This window comes from Squalius cephalus (genome assembly GCF_949319135.1).
Source record: "Squalius cephalus genome assembly, chromosome: 11".
Taxonomy (NCBI): Eukaryota; Metazoa; Chordata; class Actinopteri; order Cypriniformes; family Leuciscidae; genus Squalius; species Squalius cephalus.
This window is the reverse complement of record NC_137132.1, coordinates 23,416,438-23,438,975: the sequence shown is the minus strand read 5'-3', so window position 1 is coordinate 23,438,975 and position 22,538 is coordinate 23,416,438. Positions and strand designations below refer to the sequence as shown.

Below are 22,538 nucleotides of genomic sequence, written 5' to 3'. Positions count from 1 at the left end.
TAAAAAAAAAAAAAAATTGTATAGAAAAAAAAAAGGGCTTAACGTAAATAAATGTGGTTACATGACAGAATTAGCTTATGTAAAGTATCACACCGTTTAAAGCACCATTTCTCTGTAATGTTCAATGGTACATTTAATTCATCTAGCCTATTATATTCATATTATTACATTGTTTATATATATATATATTTTTTTATTATTTGGTAAGAAAAAGATGCATTACCTCTCAAACATCATCCTTATTTTTGTAATATATTTTTGGTTCATGATTACACATCTTAATTTTATGTTCCTTTTATTTTTTTAAAGTTGCAAGTTAAAATGGCTATTCTTTTTGATCTGAAGATGAAAAAAATCAAATTGCATTCTTTACAATGTAACAAAATTGTTGTTTCTTCTTAAAGTAAGTGTTCATGCTGCCTTAATGTTATGTTTAGTCTACATAAAATGTGGGGTTGTATTAAGTGACAACTTTGATATTTGAGTTATCTCTACTAGTTAAATCGGTCAAAGTTATTCTAATGCAAATTTTTTAGTTGTGAGAGTGACAGCTAATTGCAGCAAGATTTATACAGTATGAATTTGGAATAGGTGGTTGCCTCTGTTGTTTTAAAAATAATATTCCCATTACCCCATTATTAGTTTAAAAGTAAACTTTTCAATCTACAGACTATAAAAAATAAATAAAATACAACTGTACCTGAATATTGATTGATAATAAAGTAATGATATAAATAGTCTAACGAAGTGACACTTGTTAATAAAAAATTATTTTATTATGTGTAGCCTACAATTCAATAATATAAGCTAATAAAGTTTTGGTTCAAACGCATGGATGAGGAAAATATAGCATCTTGAAAATCTCTGCAGCTTGTCAAAAATAAAAAAAAATTAAGTAAGGGTATTGGAGATTTCAATGCTGATTGCTGACAAAATAAAGGTAAAATGCACAAATAACGTTACTTCTGTATCTGAATTAATAAAATTATGTAAAAATTGCAAGTCTGTTTTGATTTCATGCCATGGTCATCCTATGGCTACATGACAAATGATAATCACAAACATAACACTTGTTAGGGTAAATAAAAATAGTTTTAAATTGTAAATAAAATAATTGTATACAATTTGTTAAAATAATTGTATACACATAAAGCTGCTGCTCATACAGTGTGCGAGTAGCCGAGTATTTATCTTACTGGGCTTGAACAGTCAAATACACACACTTATGTGTCAAAATGGCCGTCTTTGTGAGTATCTTTGTAAACACAGTTGTTTAAGCTATGTATGTAAATGAAAACACCCCCCCCCCCCTGTCAGCTGGTATTATTAAAGGTTAAAAATAACATTTCAAATGAAATAATGAGGGTTTTTTTATAACAACATTATAATATTTTAATGATATAGGTACAAATATAATAAATATGTAATATAGTTATCATATTTAGCTAAATACTCCCCTCTATTTAAGTCCAACTAATGTGCTATGGTCATTAAATGGCTTTCCTGAGGTAAATGTAACGTTACGTGACATTGTTCTCCAGCTGTTTTATGGACCTCTTTCCGCGGTTGAAAAACACTGATCGATCAATTTTATTTCATTTCGGTAAGCTGAACTGTATTACCTAACTTTCAAATTACCTATTGATCATTCGTGTTTATTTAGCCTACTATTAACTAGTAGTAAAGATGACAGATGATCGGTTCACGTGCCGTTTTGTCAGAGATCTGTCACGTCTCATAATCATTTACAAGCGCCAAAACGGTGTTTATTGTTTGAATTTTGTAATTAAATTGACAGAATCTGAGAGCTGAGAATTTGTTTCATTGCAATAGTAACCTTCTCTGTCTTGTCTGTCGGTGTCAGTGTCCTCTTTGCTTCACGATTTTTCTCTGCGTGAGAAAATGGATGTGTGGCGTGAGACTGAGAGCGTGTAAAAAGAGACAATTGCGTGAGTCTCACGGTGAATGAGTGAGAGTTGGCAGCCCTGCGGATTCAGTTTGTAAATGTTTGTAAGACTGTAGGTTGTTTTTTGGCAGGTGTGCTTGTGCTGCTGTGGTCTTGTTCATTTGCCATGTTCTTTATGTATCTCTGTGGCAAACGCGCGGGGGACGGCTGAGCCCTTTCGGAACTACGGGAGCCCAGAGGGAGCGTCGGCGAATGTTAAAGAGAAAACCGATTTTCATTCAAACAAATCGACGTAAACTACACATTCGAGTTAATCGATAAAATCGATTTATCGCCCAGCCCTTGGGACAACCTTCCCCTGGCACGCGTAAGCCAGCGCGACAGCGTCCACAATTCAGTGAGAAAGTCTCTGTTTTGAGACTGTTGACGTCTTTCCCTTAGTACAGCAACCAAAGCACACGAAAAGCTGGCCCGACTGAAGGAATTCACATACAACCGCAAAACCCTGACAGGGCAAACAGCGCTCTGAGCGTCAGCGCTGATGACAGCTCAGCAGATAAGCGGGCAGAGAAACATCCTGTGCTTTAGGCACGTAATACTGCAGTCGCCGGTCCGAAACAGATAATATCACTGTCCATGAGAACACATGTAAGTCTCCAATGCGCTTAGCTGAAGCAAGGGCATGGAGCAGAACTGTTTTTTGTCTATTTTTTTTTTCAGGGAGAGCTCCTTAATAGCACTCGAAACCAAGAGCTCGAAAGGCGGTAGAGAATGAGCCCTCAAACTAGAGCTAGATTTCACAGCGGCACTGAAGGCGGCCGTGAAGGACATAATCTCCTCGCTCCCCTGAGAATCTGGCCACCAGAGCATGCCTTCCTATCGATTGCACCGTAACCGGGGAACGGAACGAAGCAGTAGCGGCCACGTATTCTTTCAGCATGGGTTAACTCACATTATTTTCCAATCTGTGCTGCAGGAAACGCCAAATATCCGACCCGGGGGGAACCACCGGGTCAACGTCAGTATCCTGGCACCATTACCAATCACAGAGTAGAACAACAGCCAATAGCGTCACTCCTCTGGGAGTGCTCACTGCTGTTAGGCAGGGCCAGACCAATGAGCTGCTCAGCTCAAGTTCACCAGAATTGCATATGGCTAGAATCTTAGGCTGTACTGAACAATACAGAGCAGCACAACAGCATAACACATATCATACATAAGCACCGCGTCAGTGGCCGTAGCGACGACAACTGTGAATATACGCAGTTAGATCAGTATAGCCAGTTGCACTGAAGACTACAGGGCAACATAATGGCATATACACATATCAGTATGTACATAAGCACAGCGTCAGCGGCCGTAGCGACAACGACTGTGAATATACGCAGTTAGATCAGAATAGCCAGTTGCACTGAAGGATACAGGGCAACATAACGGCATAAACACATAACAGTACATAAGCATAGCGTCAGCGGCCGAAGCGACAACGACTGCTCAAACCCGTAGTCAAGACTCAAGACTAGGAGATAATTGAGATAATCACTCACCAAAAGCACTGTTCTGTGAAGATCAACCGGTTGCAAAACACACAATCCTAAAGACGCGCCTACATGGCCCATGAAGAGGCGATAGACCTCGACGAGTGAGCTCACATCATGTTAAGGGTGGTCTTTCCTCCTGAATGTGCACTAGTGAAGTGCTCGGTTGATGGGTCTCGGGTCCAGTATCAGACGGAGTCCTCCATCCCTCTTGGGCACAATGAAATAGCGGCTGTGCACTTCCATTCTCAGAACGGGGGGTTTTGAGGTAAAGTCAGTGATGGACCCACATCTGACGCAGGGTGTTCTGCTTCTGGACTGAAGAGAATACCCGTTTTGAATTATCCCCCAGTAGCCAAGGTGAAACGCCTGGAATGACGTGTCTAGAAAATGACATATAGTTGTATGGCCGCTGTTTTTAGACTGGAGCCCTACCCCATCCAGGCTGGCTTCCGATCGGGCACGAGTGGTGTCGTGCACGGGAGGGGGACATTGGCACTCTCACATTTTTCCATTGGGAGGCCAATATAGGCACGGACTGCGACTCCGCGCTGCTCGGGGCAGGTTGAGTGACACAGTGTTGAGTGTATGAGGAGGAAACGGCCCTTTGTGTGAAGGGATATGTGTTCTTATTGTGGAGCTCACACAAACAGCACGCAACATTGCAAATGTCGCCTACAGGAACATAATGCAGAACACGGCGCTTGAGGGCGGGGCCTCCAACGAACTCTCTCCTCCTTTTGGATGGTCCGTAGGACGAAGGCTTGGCAGCCGAGGATGGCACTTTCCGTGGTCCGTGACGCTACATTCCCGATCCCGCCCACTGCCTACAGCGAAGATCCGGCTGAGCAGCCCGCCCCCCGGGACAGGGTGCCGACAAAGAGAGAGACCGCGACGGGGCAATATTCGTGACTCATAGCCTTTGTGCTTCTGCGCCTCAGAGAAATGCTCAGTAACTGACTCCACTGCTTCACCAAGGAGGCCGGAGGGAGTGATTGGAGCCTTTATTTTTTCAGCCAGATGAGCCATGAGCTTACATGGCTTGGACTGCAAGCTGAGATCCGCGCTCAGAGATGAGCGGTCTCTTCGACGGGGGGCATGCGCACAGAGCCGTGAGCTTCTGCCTCGTCCCTTTAGACGCGCGCCGATTGTGGTGCAGGTCACGACTTTACCATGTGCTCGTGGACGTCATGGACAGCCTGGCGGCGGCACGACTGTATATACCAGACTTACTCTGCCTTTCGTGTCGAGTCCAGCGCGTCCGCGAAAAGGACCGGTGTGTGGCGACTATGGCCCCAGGCCTCATCATCACCGTCATTTCTGGGTGGGGGAGGGCCCACCAGCGGCTCGCTGGCGGCAGTGTGGGCCTCGACCCCGTAATAGCAAAAACCCTCTCGAGTACGCACTGGCAGGTCGGAAACTCTCTCCAAGATGAGACTTTTGCGCAATGAAAGATTATTAATAGCCTTTTTTGTTCTATCTATCATATGTTGCTGCCTCATTAAACAGCTGCGCTATACATTTAAAAGATGTCTTAATTTTATAGTGTATATATGTGTATGTATGTGTACTTGTTTTTCATGAATGTATTTTACAACAATACAATACAAATACAGATTTAGTGCTACACTTATTGTCTCTTATTTGTTCCCCACTAAATAATGTTTTTTTCACTAAATGTTCAGATTTTATACAATTATTGTGCACTCGTGATTTTTCTAGAGTAACATTTACTGAATTACCCACTAATCTAGTTTATAATAGCATTTTTGTCATAGATTATCATCATATATTTTTTTAATTTGTTGTTTTTCTTTATAATGAAGTTGTCTGTATTTAGTAGATTGTGTTTAACACACAAAAGAGTGATTATCAGTTCAACACAGAGTTATAGAAATTCTACTTGGATTTAAAAAAAACCCTGCACTGCTATCTGATTTTTGGTATCAGTTGATACTCCGATTTTTTGATATCGGATCGGATTGGTTCTGAAAAAATGGTATTGGTGCATCCCTAATTAAAGGTGCTCTAAGCGATGTTGGGTGACGTCACTTCTTGTTGACGTTCAAAGTATTGTCAAACAAACTCCCTCCCCCTCCCTTCCGTGCTTCCTGAAACAGTCATGAACCATTTAGAAAAAACAAACTGGATTTACCCACCTGTCCAGCAAAAACAGAATGTCGTATTGGAAGCCCTTCTGCCGGCGTAGTTCTCGCCACCTTTTGAACGCTTTTCCGATGTAAATTCAGGACTTCGCGATACTTCTCCTTTTCCCTGTTATTTGTTCATCGGAACGTCATGTGTGTCGCCCATATCAAAATTCTCAAGAATATACAATTTTAACGTTAGTCGTTGTTAGGACATCTCTCCTCTAGCTAACTTCCCTCTTCATGCTTCTCTCTCCTACACTCCCCACACCCCCCTTCATGTGCACGTGCACTAACCCCCCAACCCCCACCCCCAAATCATTCTTGTCGGTTATTGGCTGGAACACTGCTTGTTATGTTATGTCTTTCTTCCTGTATGTGCACTAGTGAAGTGTTTACATAAAAAGTACAGTTTGCTTACTCAAGCTTAAGCTTTAAAAATAAATAAAACCACTTGTTTTTTTTAAAAGCATTTGACTACATTTTTCCACACAGTGCTATCAAGAATCGATAAGAGAATCGTTAAAGAATCGGATCGATAATCAGAATCGTCAGTGGCATTATTATTGATTAAAATCTTATCAATTGACCGTTCGCAAAAGCCACGCCCCCTAGTTATTGTTACTACGCCCGTCAAACAATTGAGAAACAGGCACATGGCTGGGTTGAGCTCCATACCGGTATAAGTGATTGGTTTTGGAGTAAATGCAGCAGACATATCCTCCAGGGCACGACAGAAAGGGCTGCAATATGCAGTGGAGGGATATGTTCAAAATGTTAAAATAAGCAAAGACGGGAATATTACAACAATCGAGGCCAGTGCTTGAAGTGGGGGAAAAAGGTGCCGGTAGCCAGGCTAACTGTTACTCTCTTGCATTGGCAAATCATGACATTTGAGATTAATACAGTGAAAAACAAAACTTGAAGATATTGCTGGTACAACAACAATTTATTGTTATTTATTAACAATATAAATGTATTTAAACAAGTCGTGTGTGCAAACGGAACTCCTCCAAGTCTGCAAGTCCAAAAATAAATTTAGGCTATGGTGAGTTTACTACATTTTATTTTATTAAATGCATTTATGGTGAGATTATTATATTTTCATGTCAATCTGTGTTCGTTTTGACCAAGAACCATGCGCTGTCCCTTTAATTCAGCGCGTGCAGCACAGCAAAAATAGACTCGGTGCGGAAACGATTGCAGCATCCGCGTAGACATTCTCTGGTGCAGTGTGAAAGCTTTACCTGTTAACATGGGTGCGGAAAAAAATACGCACTGCAAACGCACTGAAAACGGACTACGGAGTATATGTGAAACGGGCGTGACTGACGCTTATATATTGTATACGCTGACATATGTATGCTTATTAATCTTCGAGGCATTTAGCTGTGAGTGAGGTCTCCCACACTGCTTAATCCATTGTCGGCATCTTTCCGCTTGGGTCTTGGGTTTTGGAAAGGCGAAAAAAACGACCCCTCCCTCTAAACTTTTGGGGTACCTAGTGTCAGACTTGCAGGTGCCATAGGCGCATCGTTTCACCATGTGCTGAAATCGCAATGGAGGTCCTTCTCCTTAGTTACAGTTGCTGAGCTAGGATTGGACAAGGAGCGTTCGAGGGTGGGGTTTTGCGAACGGTCAATTCCCATCCCTATGTGAAGACAGTAAAATTATAATCAAACATTAAAGAACATGTTTTTTTTTTTTTTTTTTTTTTTTTAAGAGTTAAAAGATTAAGAAAAATTTCTAACATGAGGTCTTGTCACTGTCAGTCTTTTTACATCAGTGCAAAACTAGGGTATGCAGATTAAGACCACTATTCATCAGCATGCATTGATTAAAGGGTAACTAAATCCCTGGTCAGAGCCTGACTCCACCCACTGGCAATATTTGAAAAATGCTAGAAAAGTGGGCAGACCCCAGAGGAGATAGAGGGGACGAACCGTGAGCGGGGGTGGCGTGCACCTGAGACCTGCTGTCAGACTCTCTAAAATGGAGAGTTTGCTCACAGGGTTGCAAGACGACGTAAAGTACATGCATCTGATGAGTTTTATCGAGTTGATGTCAATAGCGCGCTCTCTATAGGCATTTTCATATTTTGCCCCTATGTGAAAAAATCCAGAAAAATGCGCCGACGCGTTTGTCGACCCCAGAGGATTAACTTTAGCCTAACCATAAATTGTGATTAAAATACATATGATCACTCACATCAAGACGCTGCTGCGGTGGAGTCCATGCAGGAGGAGTGGCGTTTGGCACTGCGTCGCTTTTCAGCGCGAGCTGTGTGGAGAAGCCCATTTTCACCTCTATTGCGTTGGAGAAGCAATCCCGCGTAAAATGCAGGTTTCACACTCACGGTCTTCCAGGCCAAGTGCATGCAAACACTGGCGCCTAATTTTCAAGTCTGCTGGAAAGCTATGCAGTCCAGCAGTGCTGTTGCAACCAGCAACACTACACCTAGTACCCTCCTGCCCACTGTACAATACAGATAAATCTACGCTAGCTCATCCAAGGGCGTGTGAGCTCGTACCAGGGGCGTGGTGAGCTGGAACCTGCTTGCGTCACGTGCCACCGCTTACGTCACCTGCCACCCCAACATCCAATAGGAAAATTCAACTGCAGTAGCCACCGTTCAACCTTAAGAGGGCAGCACTCAGACGTTTTTACACCATATATTGTAAAATTAAAACACTTTATACCCAAATGTCAAAAAAGTTACTCGAATCAGTGAACAGCACTAATAAAGCCCCATTCTTACAGATCATTAACTAAAAAAAGTTGGTTTAGGGTTTAGTTACCCTTTAATCTCATGGCATGTAGCAAAAAAAAAAGGTGCGACCAAATCATATGCTGGTGCGACCAACTGAGAAAGTTGGTAGCACTAGTGCAACCAGTGGAAAAGTTAGTCTGGAGCCCTGGTTCAGGGGACAGGCAGCTAGCGGATACTGAGGAGATGTTTGCTGGATGTGACAACAAATGTTTTGGCCTAAAAAACGCGTGACATCCCTTAGAGCACAGTCTTTAAATGTTGATTTATACAGGACTAAAAAAACTATCCAGTGTTATTTTACATTTGATTTCTTTACTGTGTTTGTAGTATTTCTGAATACTATTAGACCTACCCCAAAAAAACTTTCTCTTAGGGTGCTTTCACACCTGAGCGTTTGTTTCGGCATATGTGAACATGGCAATCACACTCGGATCCACACCAAAACAATCGCTCCCAGACCGCCTGTATGAGGTGGTCTTGGAACGATTACAAACAAACTCTGGGGCGTTTTGCTTGAGGTGTGAAAGCAATCCTAACGGACCAACGAAACAAATGGTATTATAATTCATAACGGGAAATGTGCTATGTAGTGTCTGATTCTGTGAGTGAGCGCATTAGTTATCACAGTTGAAAACCAAAAGAGCACCTCTTCATCTTAAAATGTTGTGTAATTGCGCTTCTCTGTGCGAGAATGCTGTCCCGATAAAGCCTTGAATTCCTGCTCTAGCTGCATTATAACATTCGTATTTTGTTTGCATGTGTCTTGACACTGTTAACTTCTAGACAGCGCTGGGAGATCCAGAGAGAGCGTGTTTGAATTTGCTGTAGTATTAATACGAATGTAGTATATCATTTAACAACGGCAATGACGGCTACATTCGTATAGAGTTTGCATGTGTCTCGACAATTACAAATAGAGCCACCATAAGCTCAGTAAGCGAACTTGTCAATCATCTTGATGGATGACGCAGCGGAAACTCTGATCAATAAGAGGACAGTTGTTTTCGCATGTGACTTGCGTGAACACATTTTGGTATGCTTTGAAAGTTTGGCTCGTGAAAGCGAACCGTACCAAGAAAAAACTGTAACATTGTAACAAATTAAAAAATCCTTGTCTGCCAAATGCATAAATGTAAATGTAAATTAGGCCTAGTCCCTGTTTCGGAACAATACAAACGATGTGTGAAAATGCATTTGTATCTATTCTATTGTATGTATTTTTGCTACTTTAATTCAAAGATTGAAATCAAGCTTCCTTGTGTTGTGTAAACTCTTAACAACAAAATTACCCCATTGTTAAAAAAAAAACATACAATGAGTGAACAAACATTTAGGTGAGATAGCCTAAATGTAAAAAAAGATTGTCTAAAAAATACACTTTAAAGCAGATCAAATCCTTGTTTAATATTGGCCAAATGACATTTAAGTCAAGTCAAGTCAAGTATATTTGTATAGCGCTTTTCACAATACAGATTGTATCAAAGCAGCTTCACAGTATTAAATTAAAATAATACAACAAGGTTTGTTTCAAGTGGAATTTATTGATTGATAAAATAAAATTAAATATCCCCAAAATATCCCCAACTGAGCAAGCCAATGGCAACAGTGGCAAGGAACCGAAAAACTCCATCAAGTGACCTAATGGAGAAAAAAAAACCTTGGGAGAACCCAGGCTCAGTCGGGGGCCAGTTCTCCTCTGGCGTTTATGAACTAGAGGCCGGATTGTAGTTTGAACTGTAAGATTAAAAATATTATATGAATGCCTGGCCGAAAAGATGCGTCTTTAATCTAGTTTTAAACTGGGAGAGCGAGTCTAACATTTAATTAAAATGTAAACAATATTTAATATTTGGCTGCTTCTCAATGATTGTAATGCTACATCCAGTAATTTCTTGAAAAAAGAATATGTGGACATCAAAACATGCAAACTCAGAGACTTTTTTTTTTTTTTTTTTTCACTGCGTATGGTGCTTCAGTGGTTAAAAATCGCTTGTTTTTCAATGGCGATACTTAAAAACGCATGCAAACGATAAGCTTTTGTGACTGCGTAGCACAGAAATGTCACATGAGCATAATAGCGATAGTCCAAAATCCCTACCGGTTAATCGTGCCTGCCGGTATATCCCTAATCGTTGTGATGTAAAGTAAAGAGTATTTGCTTTTTAAAAAATTACAAGTGATGCATCTTTCTCCATCTTCTTGTTACTTGGATAAAAACTTAGCTTGATGAAGCATTTGATAGTGTCTTTCCTTATTTAATCTTTACTCTTCATTATGCCAGTAGGCTTAAATGTGCTGTTTATAACTTGTTATAACTTGTTTATAACATGAATTACAGCTGAAGAACACGCACAACACTTCACTTATGCAGTTAGATTCATTTGCATTTTTGACTTGTCTATTTAGATTTAGAACACTTGTTATAGTTGATATATGTGGGTGTAGTGTTTTAGTTGGATAATCGGCAAAACCTCTGTGCACATCAGCTTGACTTGAAAGTGTAGCATTTCTTTGAATTTAAATGTCTATGTGGCAATGAAATGCATGAGACTGCTCTTTCTAAAATGGATTTTTTTTTTAGAGTCGTCAATATTTAACCATCCACAGGTGAAGTTTTGGCCAGCATCCTGCAATTTTCTAAAAAAAAAATTAAAGATTTTGCCTCAACTTTTTTGGGGGAGAGATCCAGGATTTATACAGAATCCATTAGACCATTTCTTTAATAGCACATTTTCCAAAAGAGTAATTGATGTAAATTCCCTGTTCATTTATAAGTGTTCATATTCATGTCTTTTTTTTTCTCTCTCTTTCTCAGCAATCACTGATTGGAGAGCATGGCTCACTCCAAGAATCGAGCCACAGACGGCAAAATCACCTACCCGCCGGGGGTGAAGGAGATCTCCGATAAGATCTCCAAGGAGGAGATGGTTCGGAGACTGAAGGTGAGGAACAATCTGTAATTCATCAAAGTGAAAAGAGTTTATGATTAGTGGTGAAAATATTTTTTCCCCATGTAATTACAATGAATAATGGGTACTGAATTACTAACTTATTACAAGGGCTGGAACTAACGATTATTTTTTCTTTTTCCTATTTTTTAATTACCCCACCCCTTTTTACTTTAGTTAGTTAGTTAGTTAGTTAGTTAGTCAGTCACTAACTCACATGCTCAACAGACATGCCTGTGATTTGGCTATAAAGCTCAACGCTGCAAAAACCAGCTGTAAATAGAAACCTGTAATGCTCTCTACAGGGCACTTACACAGATACACAAATGGAAACCTCAGCTGAAGTTTTATCAGAAATTATAATTTTTATGCACTTATTTCAAGCCTTTTTTTACAGCTTGTAGATGCAGTTTCCTCCCTCTGTGGCTTTGTCACTTATGTCTATTTTTAAGTAGGACTGCCAAGTGAAAGTGTGTTCCCCATTAGAGTGTCTTACATCACACTGTTAGTTGTATGTGTGGTTGACACACGGTTTTATGGTGTTTTTCAACCTCAGATGGTGGTGAAAACCTTCATGGATATGGACCAGGACTCAGAGGAGGAGAAGGAACTCTATCTGAACTTGGCCTTGCATCTCGCCTCCGATTTTTTCCTCAAACACCCAGACAAAGATGTCAGACTGCTCGTGGCCTGCTGTCTTGCAGATATATTTCGCATCTACGCTCCCGAGGCACCGTACACATCACCTGATAAACTTAAGGTTGGAAAACTCAGTCTATTGAATGCCATGTTAGTTATTGTATATATCAGTGAAGAACTATAAATGTTTATATCTACGATTACATTTTAATTTCCCTCCATGGTGGCTGCCATGGTGAGATCACATGACAAGTCTAATATTTTTAAGTCTTTTATGGCCCCATTAAGTACAATTTTGTGATTTCTGGTTTATTTTGGGAAAGAACTGTTAGATTGTAATTTGGCATACATTAAAAATACATGGACATTTTGAGGGTGATATTTATATGTGTGCATGTGTCTTTTTCTTCACCTTAAACAAAAGACGGCAAGGGATCGAGTTGTTCTGCAGAAAATACTAAAATAACACTGCGGTCTCTCATGCATTGTGAAGTCTTGCCTTTGCAGGTGCTTAAAATATTAAAACTGTCTGCTCTTCTTTTCCACTCAGGATATTTTCATGTTCATAACTCGACAGCTGAAAGGGTTGGAGGACACCAAGAGTGCCCAGTTTAATCGATATTTTTATCTTCTGGAGGTATGGCACCCAATTAATGTACTCTGAAGCAAGGACTTACAATGGTTTTTCAACCAGTATCTGACCTTGTCTTTCCCCCTCTGGCTCCCTAGAACATCGCTTGGGTGAAGTCCTACAACATCTGCTTTGAATTGGAGGACAGTAATGAGATCTTTACTCAGCTCTACAGAACACTGTTTCAAGTGATCAAGTGAGTCTGTTGTTCACGTCTAACCATTGAAGCATTCAATATAGTAAGAAAATTCTATCTTAGTATTTTGTCATTTTCTTTGTTGTGTGTGTGTGTATATACACACATATACACATACATGCTGAACAATTGTGCATCTCCGAGTAACACACAGCGGTGTTTAAATTCTGAATGAATCCACGTTTTGAAGAATTGGGTGAACCAATGATTTAATGACCCATTTATACAGAGAGCCATTTACTTTGTTCCTGAATGAATCAGCTGTTTGAACTAATCAATGAATGACTCAGTGGGTGGGTCTGAAAACGTAGGCAGCTGACTTGTTGCCTCACTGCCTTATCAGGCAATAACTTTGTAGGCAGCGCACAAAGGTACCTCACGAAACCGAAGACTTTAGATGTACAAAGACGGTGCACTCGTATTGAATGGGAGAAAGTGCACCACCCAATGCGGGGTAAGTCCCGCCTTCTAAAAAAAGAGCCAGTCACCAATTGGGAAAATGGGGCTGGGCGATAAACGATTTCATACCGAGAATGTGATAAAATAAGCTCTGGACATTTTTACACGATATGGATTAATCTAATAGCCTATCACACAGCAGAAATAAAAGCAACAACAGCCATTCAGTTCATGTCGCTAATAAGTGATTTCTGCATGTCTCTGTGTGAATCAATGGTGCTTGATACACAAACTCACACACACACGTGACTCTCACAGTGCTTTCAGCGTCTGCCGTCTCAATATATGAGGACATGAACATATGAACTTCATCTCCTGAGCTGCTTTGAGTCACTTCATAAGCTTTTCACCGTTTCATTTGAGAAAAACTACCGTCAAATACACACTGAAAGTGAAACTAAAACTGAAAGATCTTCATGACAAACCGTCAAAATAAAATTTCAGTTTAATGTATAAATTATAACAGAAATATATCACTACTGTATACTAAAATTAACTCCTCGAAGTAAAAATATTATTATTTCTAAGGAGGAATATCAAACAACCCAGATATTTTTTTCATCCATGTTTTAAATTTATACAGCATCTGATTTGACACATTTTTTTTATTGCATTTTAAAAGCTTGATTAAATTGTTAAAGTTTATTTAAATTTGTATTAAATCATAAAACACAGAATCCTCAAAAAATTAAATGGAAAACAGAATTTAGGTGTTTCAAAGCTGACCACCGAGTGAAATGACTTGCCTGAAAGGGACTTTGACAAAACTGATTTCGGACAGACTTCGGAGGCAGTGTAACGGTGTAATGATCCACAGCAAAATGGAGCAAGCTTTGGGGAAAACTAAGCAAATATTTAATTTCTACAGTAGTAATTTATCGCTAGAAATGACATCAAGAGTGGAAAACGTTGGTCATAAATGTGCATTTACACAAACTGACCTCCAACTGCAACTTTCAGACGCCATCTTTAATTTTTAGCTGAACTCTCACAGAATGGAAAGAACAGGATTGTGGGATATCAAAGACAGCGAAAGCAAAGGATATATTTATCTAAAAATCATGGTTTGTTTGATGCTTTTCACATTTAACACAACAATGACTTTAAATTATCATCTGGGGGTAACATTAAAGGGATACTCCACCGTTTTTTCATATTAAACTATGTTATTCCCTTAACTAAGACGAGTTGATGCATACCTCTCTCGTCTCAGTGCGTGCACTAAATCGCTCTGGTGCGCGGCGACACTTTGATAGCACTTAGCTTAGCCCAGTTCATTCAATATGGGCCAAGCAGAGAAGCTACCAAACACCTCCACGTTTTCTCTATTTAAATACAGTTACTCGCGTAGTGTAACTCGACCTAGGACGGTGACACAAAACAAAACGTTGCGCTTTTCTAAGCGTGTAAAATGGATAACTATATTGTATGGCGGAACACCATAGCAAGTGCTTGGAAGCACTTCGACTTGGCGCAGTAATATCTTCACTCGTGAAAAATCCTCTCACCGGCCCCCGCTCCCTCTAGTGAAGATATTACTGCGCCAAGTCGAAGTGCTTCCAAGCACCTCGTTTAATATGAAAAAACGGTGAAGTATCCCTTTAAGGGTGAATATTACATAAAATGAAAATCAATAATTTTTAAATTTCATTTAACTATGAAAATGCATATAGTCATATGAACAAACACACTTACCAACATTTTTTTTTTACCAAGAACATTAAGATATTTTAGACTTCTGGGAAACTTTTTGATGTTTTGAGCGATATTTGCTAATTTTTAATTTTTTTTTATAATTACATGACCCAGTAGTTTTTGTAATCCTGTAATAGTGCTGCCATTTGGTTAGAGAGTGCAACGTTGAATCTTTCAATAACAACTGTCATAATTCAGTAAAGCACCTCCTTATTTTGCTGTTTTCTGTTTGAGATGCAAATGTGAAGCTGCAGCCTATTTGTTATGTCCTAATGAACTGTCAGCCTCCTGCTCGGCGATATTATTTCCCTGCATTCGGTCAGATGACAATGATGCGTGCGAATCCCAGGTGGAAACCCTTCATTGCATGTGCGCTATAAAGGCTGCATATGGGGCGATTCATCTCGCCACTGATGTTCACTCAGTTGGAAATGTCCTCTATGAGCGGGACACTGCAGTGCTCTGCTCTCATGTGTAAATGGAAAAACCTAGATGTGTTTCTGTTTTCTCTGCCCCATTGCGCTTGCTTCCCATCTTGCGCTTCTTCACTTTGATTGCCTGGTGCACCTGATTTTAGGTCAGTTCTTGATTTTACCATGATTTATTTATTTATTTTTAGCAATGGACACAACCAGAAAGTCCACATGCATATGGTGGATCTCATGAGCTCAATTGTCTGCGAGGGCGACTCTGTCTCGCAGGAACTCCTGGATACTGTTCTGGTTAACCTGGTCCCAGCACACAAGGTACAAGAGAACAAATAAACTTGATTCTCATAAAAAAAAAAAAGACACACACACACACACTCATTTTACTCTCTTTGTCCTCACTCCAATGGTCTAAAACTCAACCTGGTCCTCACAAAGATAGTTGTACAAGCACAAACACACACACACACACACACACACACACACACACACACACACACACACACACACACACACACACACACACACACACACACACACACACACACACACACACACACACACACACACCCTCGTGTATAGATATATGTGTGTGTGGCCTATAATTGCATGTCTGTAATACTGTATTAATGTGTTTACATAATTTGTTGCGTGCATTGCAAAGCCATTTAAAAAGTCATTACTTATGAACAGTCATGTACTTTACGTTACATTTTAATTTTACATAATGAATTTTAATGTGGATAATACAATGAAGCTTTTAGCAGAACTTTAGCTTCTTGGGTTTAGTTTTGTTTGAAGTAAACTTAATGTTGTTTTTGTTTAGTGCATATTTAGAAAATAAGGCTTATTTAATCATTTCCATGTCAAATTTGATTATCTTCAAGTTATTTTACAGTCATTTTGAAATGTATTTTTAATTTATTAATATTATTTTTTTTAATTTAATGTTATTTAAAATAAGACCAGGACATGTTCTTGACAGGTTTCATGAGATTCACACACATACCTTAATTATTAATTTCCTCCATCTTGTCTTGCAGAATCTCAACAAGCAAGCGTACGATCTGGCCAAAGCCTTGCTGAAGAGAACCGCTCAGGCCATAGAGCCATACATTACCAACGTGAGTAAACGTGATTTATAATAGTTAACTTTGCATAAAACATACACCCTATCTCTTGTCGGCTGTGCCAAAATCATGCTGACTTACAAGGGTGCGAGTAAGTTCTTCTCGTTTATTTAAATCGTGAATAATCCCTAATGAACGTCCATGTTGAGGCTTGCAACATTAACCAAGTGTTGAGCTTAAACACATTTATCAGTAACACCCGCAGGAGCATGCAGCGCTATTATGCTGTGAACCTTATTCCCTGCAGTGCTCATTAAAAGTGCCAGAGATAGTGCGGAGGTCCTTACCAGAGGAGAATCCTTCTCAATAACTCTAATAGATCAGAAAGGCCTAATTTTCTTTCTATTTCATACATCTGCGCTCTGTTGGAGACAGCCCCTCTAGCCCAAAGATGAAGCCACTTACTCTTTTGTTTTGATCTAATAGCAGCTTCCTCAAACTAATCTCTAATCAACAGCATGTGAAGAGCTGCTGCCAGACGGATATGCAGTGAGTTTTAAAGGGTTCTCCAATGCAGCATGGTAGACTTTGATGGATGCGAGTGTGTGATGTGCAGTTTGGTGTCTCAGTTCTTTAACCAGGTGCTGATGCTGGGGAAGACTTCAGTCAGTGATCTGTCGGAACATGTCTTTGACCTAATCCTGGAGCTCTACAACATCGACAGCCATCTACTGCTGTCCGTCCTGCCACAGCTGGAGTTCAAGCTTAAGGTGAGATGGCTTTTTAACGATACATGGCATTATGCTGTTTTTGGGGATCTCCGATAAAACTGTCTGTCTGTGCCTTGAGGTCTTTTTGCTTTTGTGTAATTGTTAGACTGATATTTGGCCATTTTGAGTTTTTCAAAAGATCTATTTCTCTGTTCCAAAATCTAACAACAGCCATTATGAATGTATAATTCCTGTTTTCTGTTTCCAAAATATTTTAGCGAAATAGTGTGCAGAAAAAAAGTGTTTTTTCCCCCATTTTTGGTTTTCATTCATTATTATTATTAATTTACTTATTGATAAAATTATTATACATTATATCAGCCAGTGGCACCTTTGATTTCTTGATACTGGCATTAGCTATTTGAAAATAACTTTTTTGGGCTCAGTGTGTGGTTTTATTTAGATGATAGGGGTCTAATGGTAAACAGAAAATAAATCACGTTTCGGAACGTACCTTGGTTTTGGGGTCATGTTCGATATGAGTTCGGTACAGCAGGAAAAATGGTCACGTTTTAGTTTAGGGTCCAATTCTCACTTTTAACTAATTATTAGCTATGACTTTTGCCTCAAACTATTACTGCTGATTAGTTAGTATGGTTGTTACGTTTAGGTATTGGCTAGGATTAAGGGATGTAGAATATGGACATGCAGAATAAGCCATTTATTTATATGTGCTTTATAAGTACTAATAAATAGTGTTCGACCGATACATTTTTATTTATTTTGATTGCCGATATCTTAGAGCAGGATCTTAGAACGATATAAAGCCGATTTATATTTATTTGAATTAATATTTAACAACATATAATTTGAAAATATATTAAAAAATAAATCTAAAAATTAAACAGACTTACTTTAGATGACAACTTCTTGATTCTGTAATCGTATTACAGTATTTTTCACAAATTGCTTTTTTCTTTCTTTAATATGAATAAAAAGAAAGTAATCACTGTAACCAACTGGGGACACCCTAATATGGCAAGTTTGTGCGCACTGAATCATGTTTTTTCAAATAAAGACAAGGTGTAACTAATTTTACATACAGCACACCATGAAAATAACAGGAATATGACATAGTGGGCAACTGAATATAGCGCAGCATAGTTGGAAATCAAGGGTTTAAAGTTTGACGATCATGCGTGTCCAGTAAAGCTGAACTCAGATCACATCAAGTTCACATCACAGGTCAAAATAAAAGTCCCGCTTCCAACACATCGGCCAAACAGAAAAACTTGTCCACCAATGACGATATTTAAAGTTATTTTGTTATATTTACTATTATTATTTTATTATTATTATTATTATTATTATTATTATTAGTAGTAGTAGTAGTAGTAGTAGTAGTAGTAGTAGTAAGTAATTGTATTTATATTACATTTCTTACATGCATTATATCAGCCATTGGCCCTCAATATTTGAAACCAATATTTGAAACCATATGATTGGTTTATTATTGGGTATCATTTATTGAAGGTCTTGTTAGATTAGGACAAAGTTGAACTACTAAATCTTTCTTTCCCCTTCTAATGTCAGGCTGCTTATTGGTCTAGGTTTGGATGGCTATTTCTAAGAAAGCATAGAAAGCAGGTAGCCCTGTAATTGAGCCTTTATTGAGCCTTTAGGACATCTTTGACAGCTCATGATTAACATCTCACAACACCACGGAAGCTTGTTTACAACTTTTCTTGTGGCCTGTGGGGGTCAAAAACCTTGTGTGTATTAACTGTGGTCAGAACCTGATGACATATGGAGAAGTGTTTAAATGACCAAATAAATTCTGCCTTCTGTGGCTTACCTGAGAATAAATGTGTTAATCTCACAAATGGAAAATTCAGCTCAGTTGTTTGTGAGTTAACTGGAAGTTAATAGAAACTTTTAAGCAATAAAACCCACATCTAATATGGACTTGACATTCCCGAGCGGAAAGATGCTGACATGCTGCGTGAACATGATTACACTTCAGCCAAGTCAATGATCCTTTCTTTCATTTTCTTTCACATGAGATTTAATCCAGCGTGGCCTGAAAGCACAGCATTTTTCAAAAACTAGCGAAGGCGATTACTTTCTATTGTGTTGGTCATGTTATTAAACTTGTACACACTTACAAAAGCAGGTTGAGTTTGTGATTAACGTATGAATGAATGCTATCGGTCTGTTAGGGGCTTGTTGTTCAACGTACCGTATTTGACGTCATGCCTTTATTCTTTTGTTTTGATGCAAAGCACAATGATGACGAGGCTAAATGGGTTCATTCGGGAGGGTTTTGTGTTATAATTAATGGCCATGGGCCTTGTTTCTGCAGTTATATCACCAGGAAATCCTCATGTCTGTTTTGTAGAGCAATGATAACGATGAACGCCTGCAAGTTGTGAAGCTCCTGGCTAAGATGTTTGGTGCGAAAGATTCAGAGCTCGCTTCACAGAACAAACCTCTTTGGCAGTGCTACCTTGGGAGGTACAGCTCACACACCACACATCCAATTACCTGCTTCTTTCTCTACACAAACTGATAAACATTTCAACAGCAAGACGCAGCTGAACGATTTTGACCATCTATGTTTCCTTAGGTTTAATGACATCCACGTCCCTGTTCGACTGGAATGTGTGAAGTTTGCCAGCCATTGCTTGATGAACCATCCAGACCTGGCAAAAGATCTTACTGGTACAAACTGTTCCCGTACTAACTTTCACAACCCTTTTATTTCACGAATGAGCATTAAAGTCAACACGAAACCGAAATGGAACTCCTTTAATTCATATTTATATTAAAATATAATGATAAAAACAAAATAAAAATCCATCCACTGCAAACATTTAACAATATATTGAATTCTATCTATCTATCTTTTAATATATTGAATGCATCACACAATGTTTTGTTTTGTAATGTTTTTTTAAATATATATATGTATATGTGTTTGTGTATATTTGTTAATTTATTTAAAATTTTCAGTTAAATTTGCATAGAAAATTATGTGAATGCACAAACCAAATTGTGCATGTAATTATTTCTTCTGCAGAGTATTTGAAAGTAAGGTCACATGACCCAGAGGAGGCAATTCGACACGACGTCATTGTGTCCATTGTGACTGCCTCCAAAAAGGACCTCGCTCTCGTCAACGATCACCTGCTGAACTTTGTGAAGGAGAGGACTCTAGATAAACGGGTAAGCGCCACGCTCTCTTTGTGCATGTTTGTTTGCTGTATCCTAAACAGTCTTTATTAGTGCTGAGGTCATTTTATTTCATGCATAATATCTGAGGGCCTTTTCTCCCATTAGTACCCCAAACGAACCAGAGACTTTGACATCTTCGCATTCAGGGCAGAGTCGAGCTGGAATACATTAGCTTCTTGTTTCTTTCCAGACACACTCCATTTCTTCTCCCTATAATTTAATCAGCAGTCTCCTTTAGCCACCCGAGCTGGAGGGGACGGAATGATATAAATTGGACTATAACCATTTCTCAGCCTTTTCAAAATGCTTTCAGGGAGAAATTTAATCGAAGAGCCCCCTGTGTTCCTGGACAAATGACACCGCAGTAGTCAAGGCGTATTTCCATCTCATCCTATTACACCTTGTTTGCTTCTGTAGCTTGCCATACATAAGCTGTGGCTTTATATGCAGGAATGGTTATATCGGGCTATTTAGATTCAGCTGTAGCTAAATGGATGTTTTTATGACTTGGTAAAATCTTAAAAGCAGTAATTTCTCTGACATGTTCATGCTGAGGCATAATGTGACTACAGGCTAGATTAAATATGATTTCTTTCTTATTGTATTCATTTTTTACTGTTTTACTGTAGACATGTTCCAAAATGTAGTGAGCTGCCCACCAAGACAACGTTTTTAATCATAATTGGCTATAGATTCTTTTATGAATTCCAGATGATTCGAAAGTTTGTGGTCAGTAAATGTTTTGATGATGATGATGATGATAACAATGTTTTTTGAGCACCACATCAGAATGATTTCTGAATGGTCTTGTGACACTGAATAATGAGTAATGATTTTGAAAATTCAGCTTTGCCATCACAGGAATAAATTACATTTAAAAAAAAACATTAAAATAGAAAACACTTAATTGTAATACTAATAGTTCACAATATTACTGTTTTATTGTATTTTTGATCAAATAAATGCAGCCTTGGTGAGCATAAGAGACTTGTTTTAAAAAAAATTTTTTTTTGCAAACCTTAATTATTATTATTTTTTACTATTTTATTCACTTCTGAAAAGTGTTTAATATTGTATTGTTATGGCTCATTTGATTACATCACTTGCAGTGCGTTACTGGATTAGTAGTTCATTCTCTTATAAAAGTTAAGTACACGGTCTACTGATAATGAAACGTTGTGCTTCAGATAAAATGTAAAGTTTTCTATTTTTTAATTTAATTATTTTTCTAATGCATAAATTTTAAAAAATCAGCAAAACAATAACATCTTGTCCCTGTAAAATATATTTTTTGACTTAAATGGGCTGCTGACCAAGGTGTTTTTATTGCTGCTGGCTCTAGGGTATGATTTTTACACGGGAGTAGAATAATCTCACTGAGTAGAGTTTCTTGTTGTGTGTTATCTTGCAGTGGCGGGTCCGTAAGGAGGCTATGATGGGCCTGGCTCAGATCTATAAGAAGTACGCATTACAGGCGGAGGCCGGCAAAGAGGCAGCCAAGCAGATCTCCTGGATCAAAGACAAACTGCTCCATATTTACTACCAGAACAGCATCGACGACCGGTGAGTAAAGATTAGCAGGAGGTCTTTTAATATTAGTATGATGTCCATGGCTATTTTAAATTCAAGTGGTTTATATATTATGTCAATGGTTAATGCTGCTTCCATTCAGTACTTGGCAAATAAGTCTCGATTTTCTTTGGTCAAAAATGGTCTTTGATGGATTATATACATGGTTATCTATGGTAATGTAATTGTAATTAATTAAGCCTTAAATCATAGTTTGTAAATCAAGTAATTGACTCAGATTTTGATTGAAAATTTTGACTATTGATTGAAATGTTTTCAATGCTTATTTAAACAGCCCAAATCTTAAAGGGGCTATATGTAGAATTCAGAAACCCTTGTTATTAAAGACACCGGTTACCAATAAGTGAATTGCAGCCAGAAACTTGATGTTCGTGCTCGCACTCATGCACACTTGACGGATATCTCTGAATGGGTGTCCTGAGATATCATACTTGTCTTTGCGATGGCCCTAGGCTCTCTAAACTGTGAGTTTTAGCATCAAATATTGAAATGTGCTTCGGAACCTGAAATTACGCTTGAACTTTTTTTTCTTAGAAAGTTTGTGTAGGACCAAAACATTGACACATTTTTAAGTTGC

The 22,538-nt window shown here is 38.8% G+C and overlaps 1 protein-coding gene across 2 annotated transcripts in view; it reads left to right on the top strand.

Moving 5' to 3' along the window:
* Window positions 1-22,538, top strand: part of pds5b (PDS5 cohesin associated factor B) — a 45,409-nt gene that overhangs the window by 1,663 nt on the left and 21,208 nt on the right. For both annotated transcript variants that reach the window (XM_079885249.1, XM_079885250.1), the window contains 11 exons: window positions 11,177-11,303; window positions 11,866-12,069; window positions 12,499-12,585; window positions 12,678-12,775; window positions 15,549-15,675; window positions 16,401-16,481; window positions 17,057-17,197; window positions 19,536-19,651; window positions 19,764-19,858; window positions 20,217-20,362; window positions 21,783-21,934. In XM_079885249.1, coding sequence (XP_079741375.1) covers window positions 11,196-11,303; window positions 11,866-12,069; window positions 12,499-12,585; window positions 12,678-12,775; window positions 15,549-15,675; window positions 16,401-16,481; window positions 17,057-17,197; window positions 19,536-19,651; window positions 19,764-19,858; window positions 20,217-20,362; window positions 21,783-21,934 — 1,355 coding nt within the window. In that variant the 5' untranslated portion in view covers window positions 11,177-11,195. The remainder of the gene's footprint in view (window positions 1-11,176; window positions 11,304-11,865; window positions 12,070-12,498; window positions 12,586-12,677; window positions 12,776-15,548; window positions 15,676-16,400; window positions 16,482-17,056; window positions 17,198-19,535; window positions 19,652-19,763; window positions 19,859-20,216; window positions 20,363-21,782; window positions 21,935-22,538) is intronic.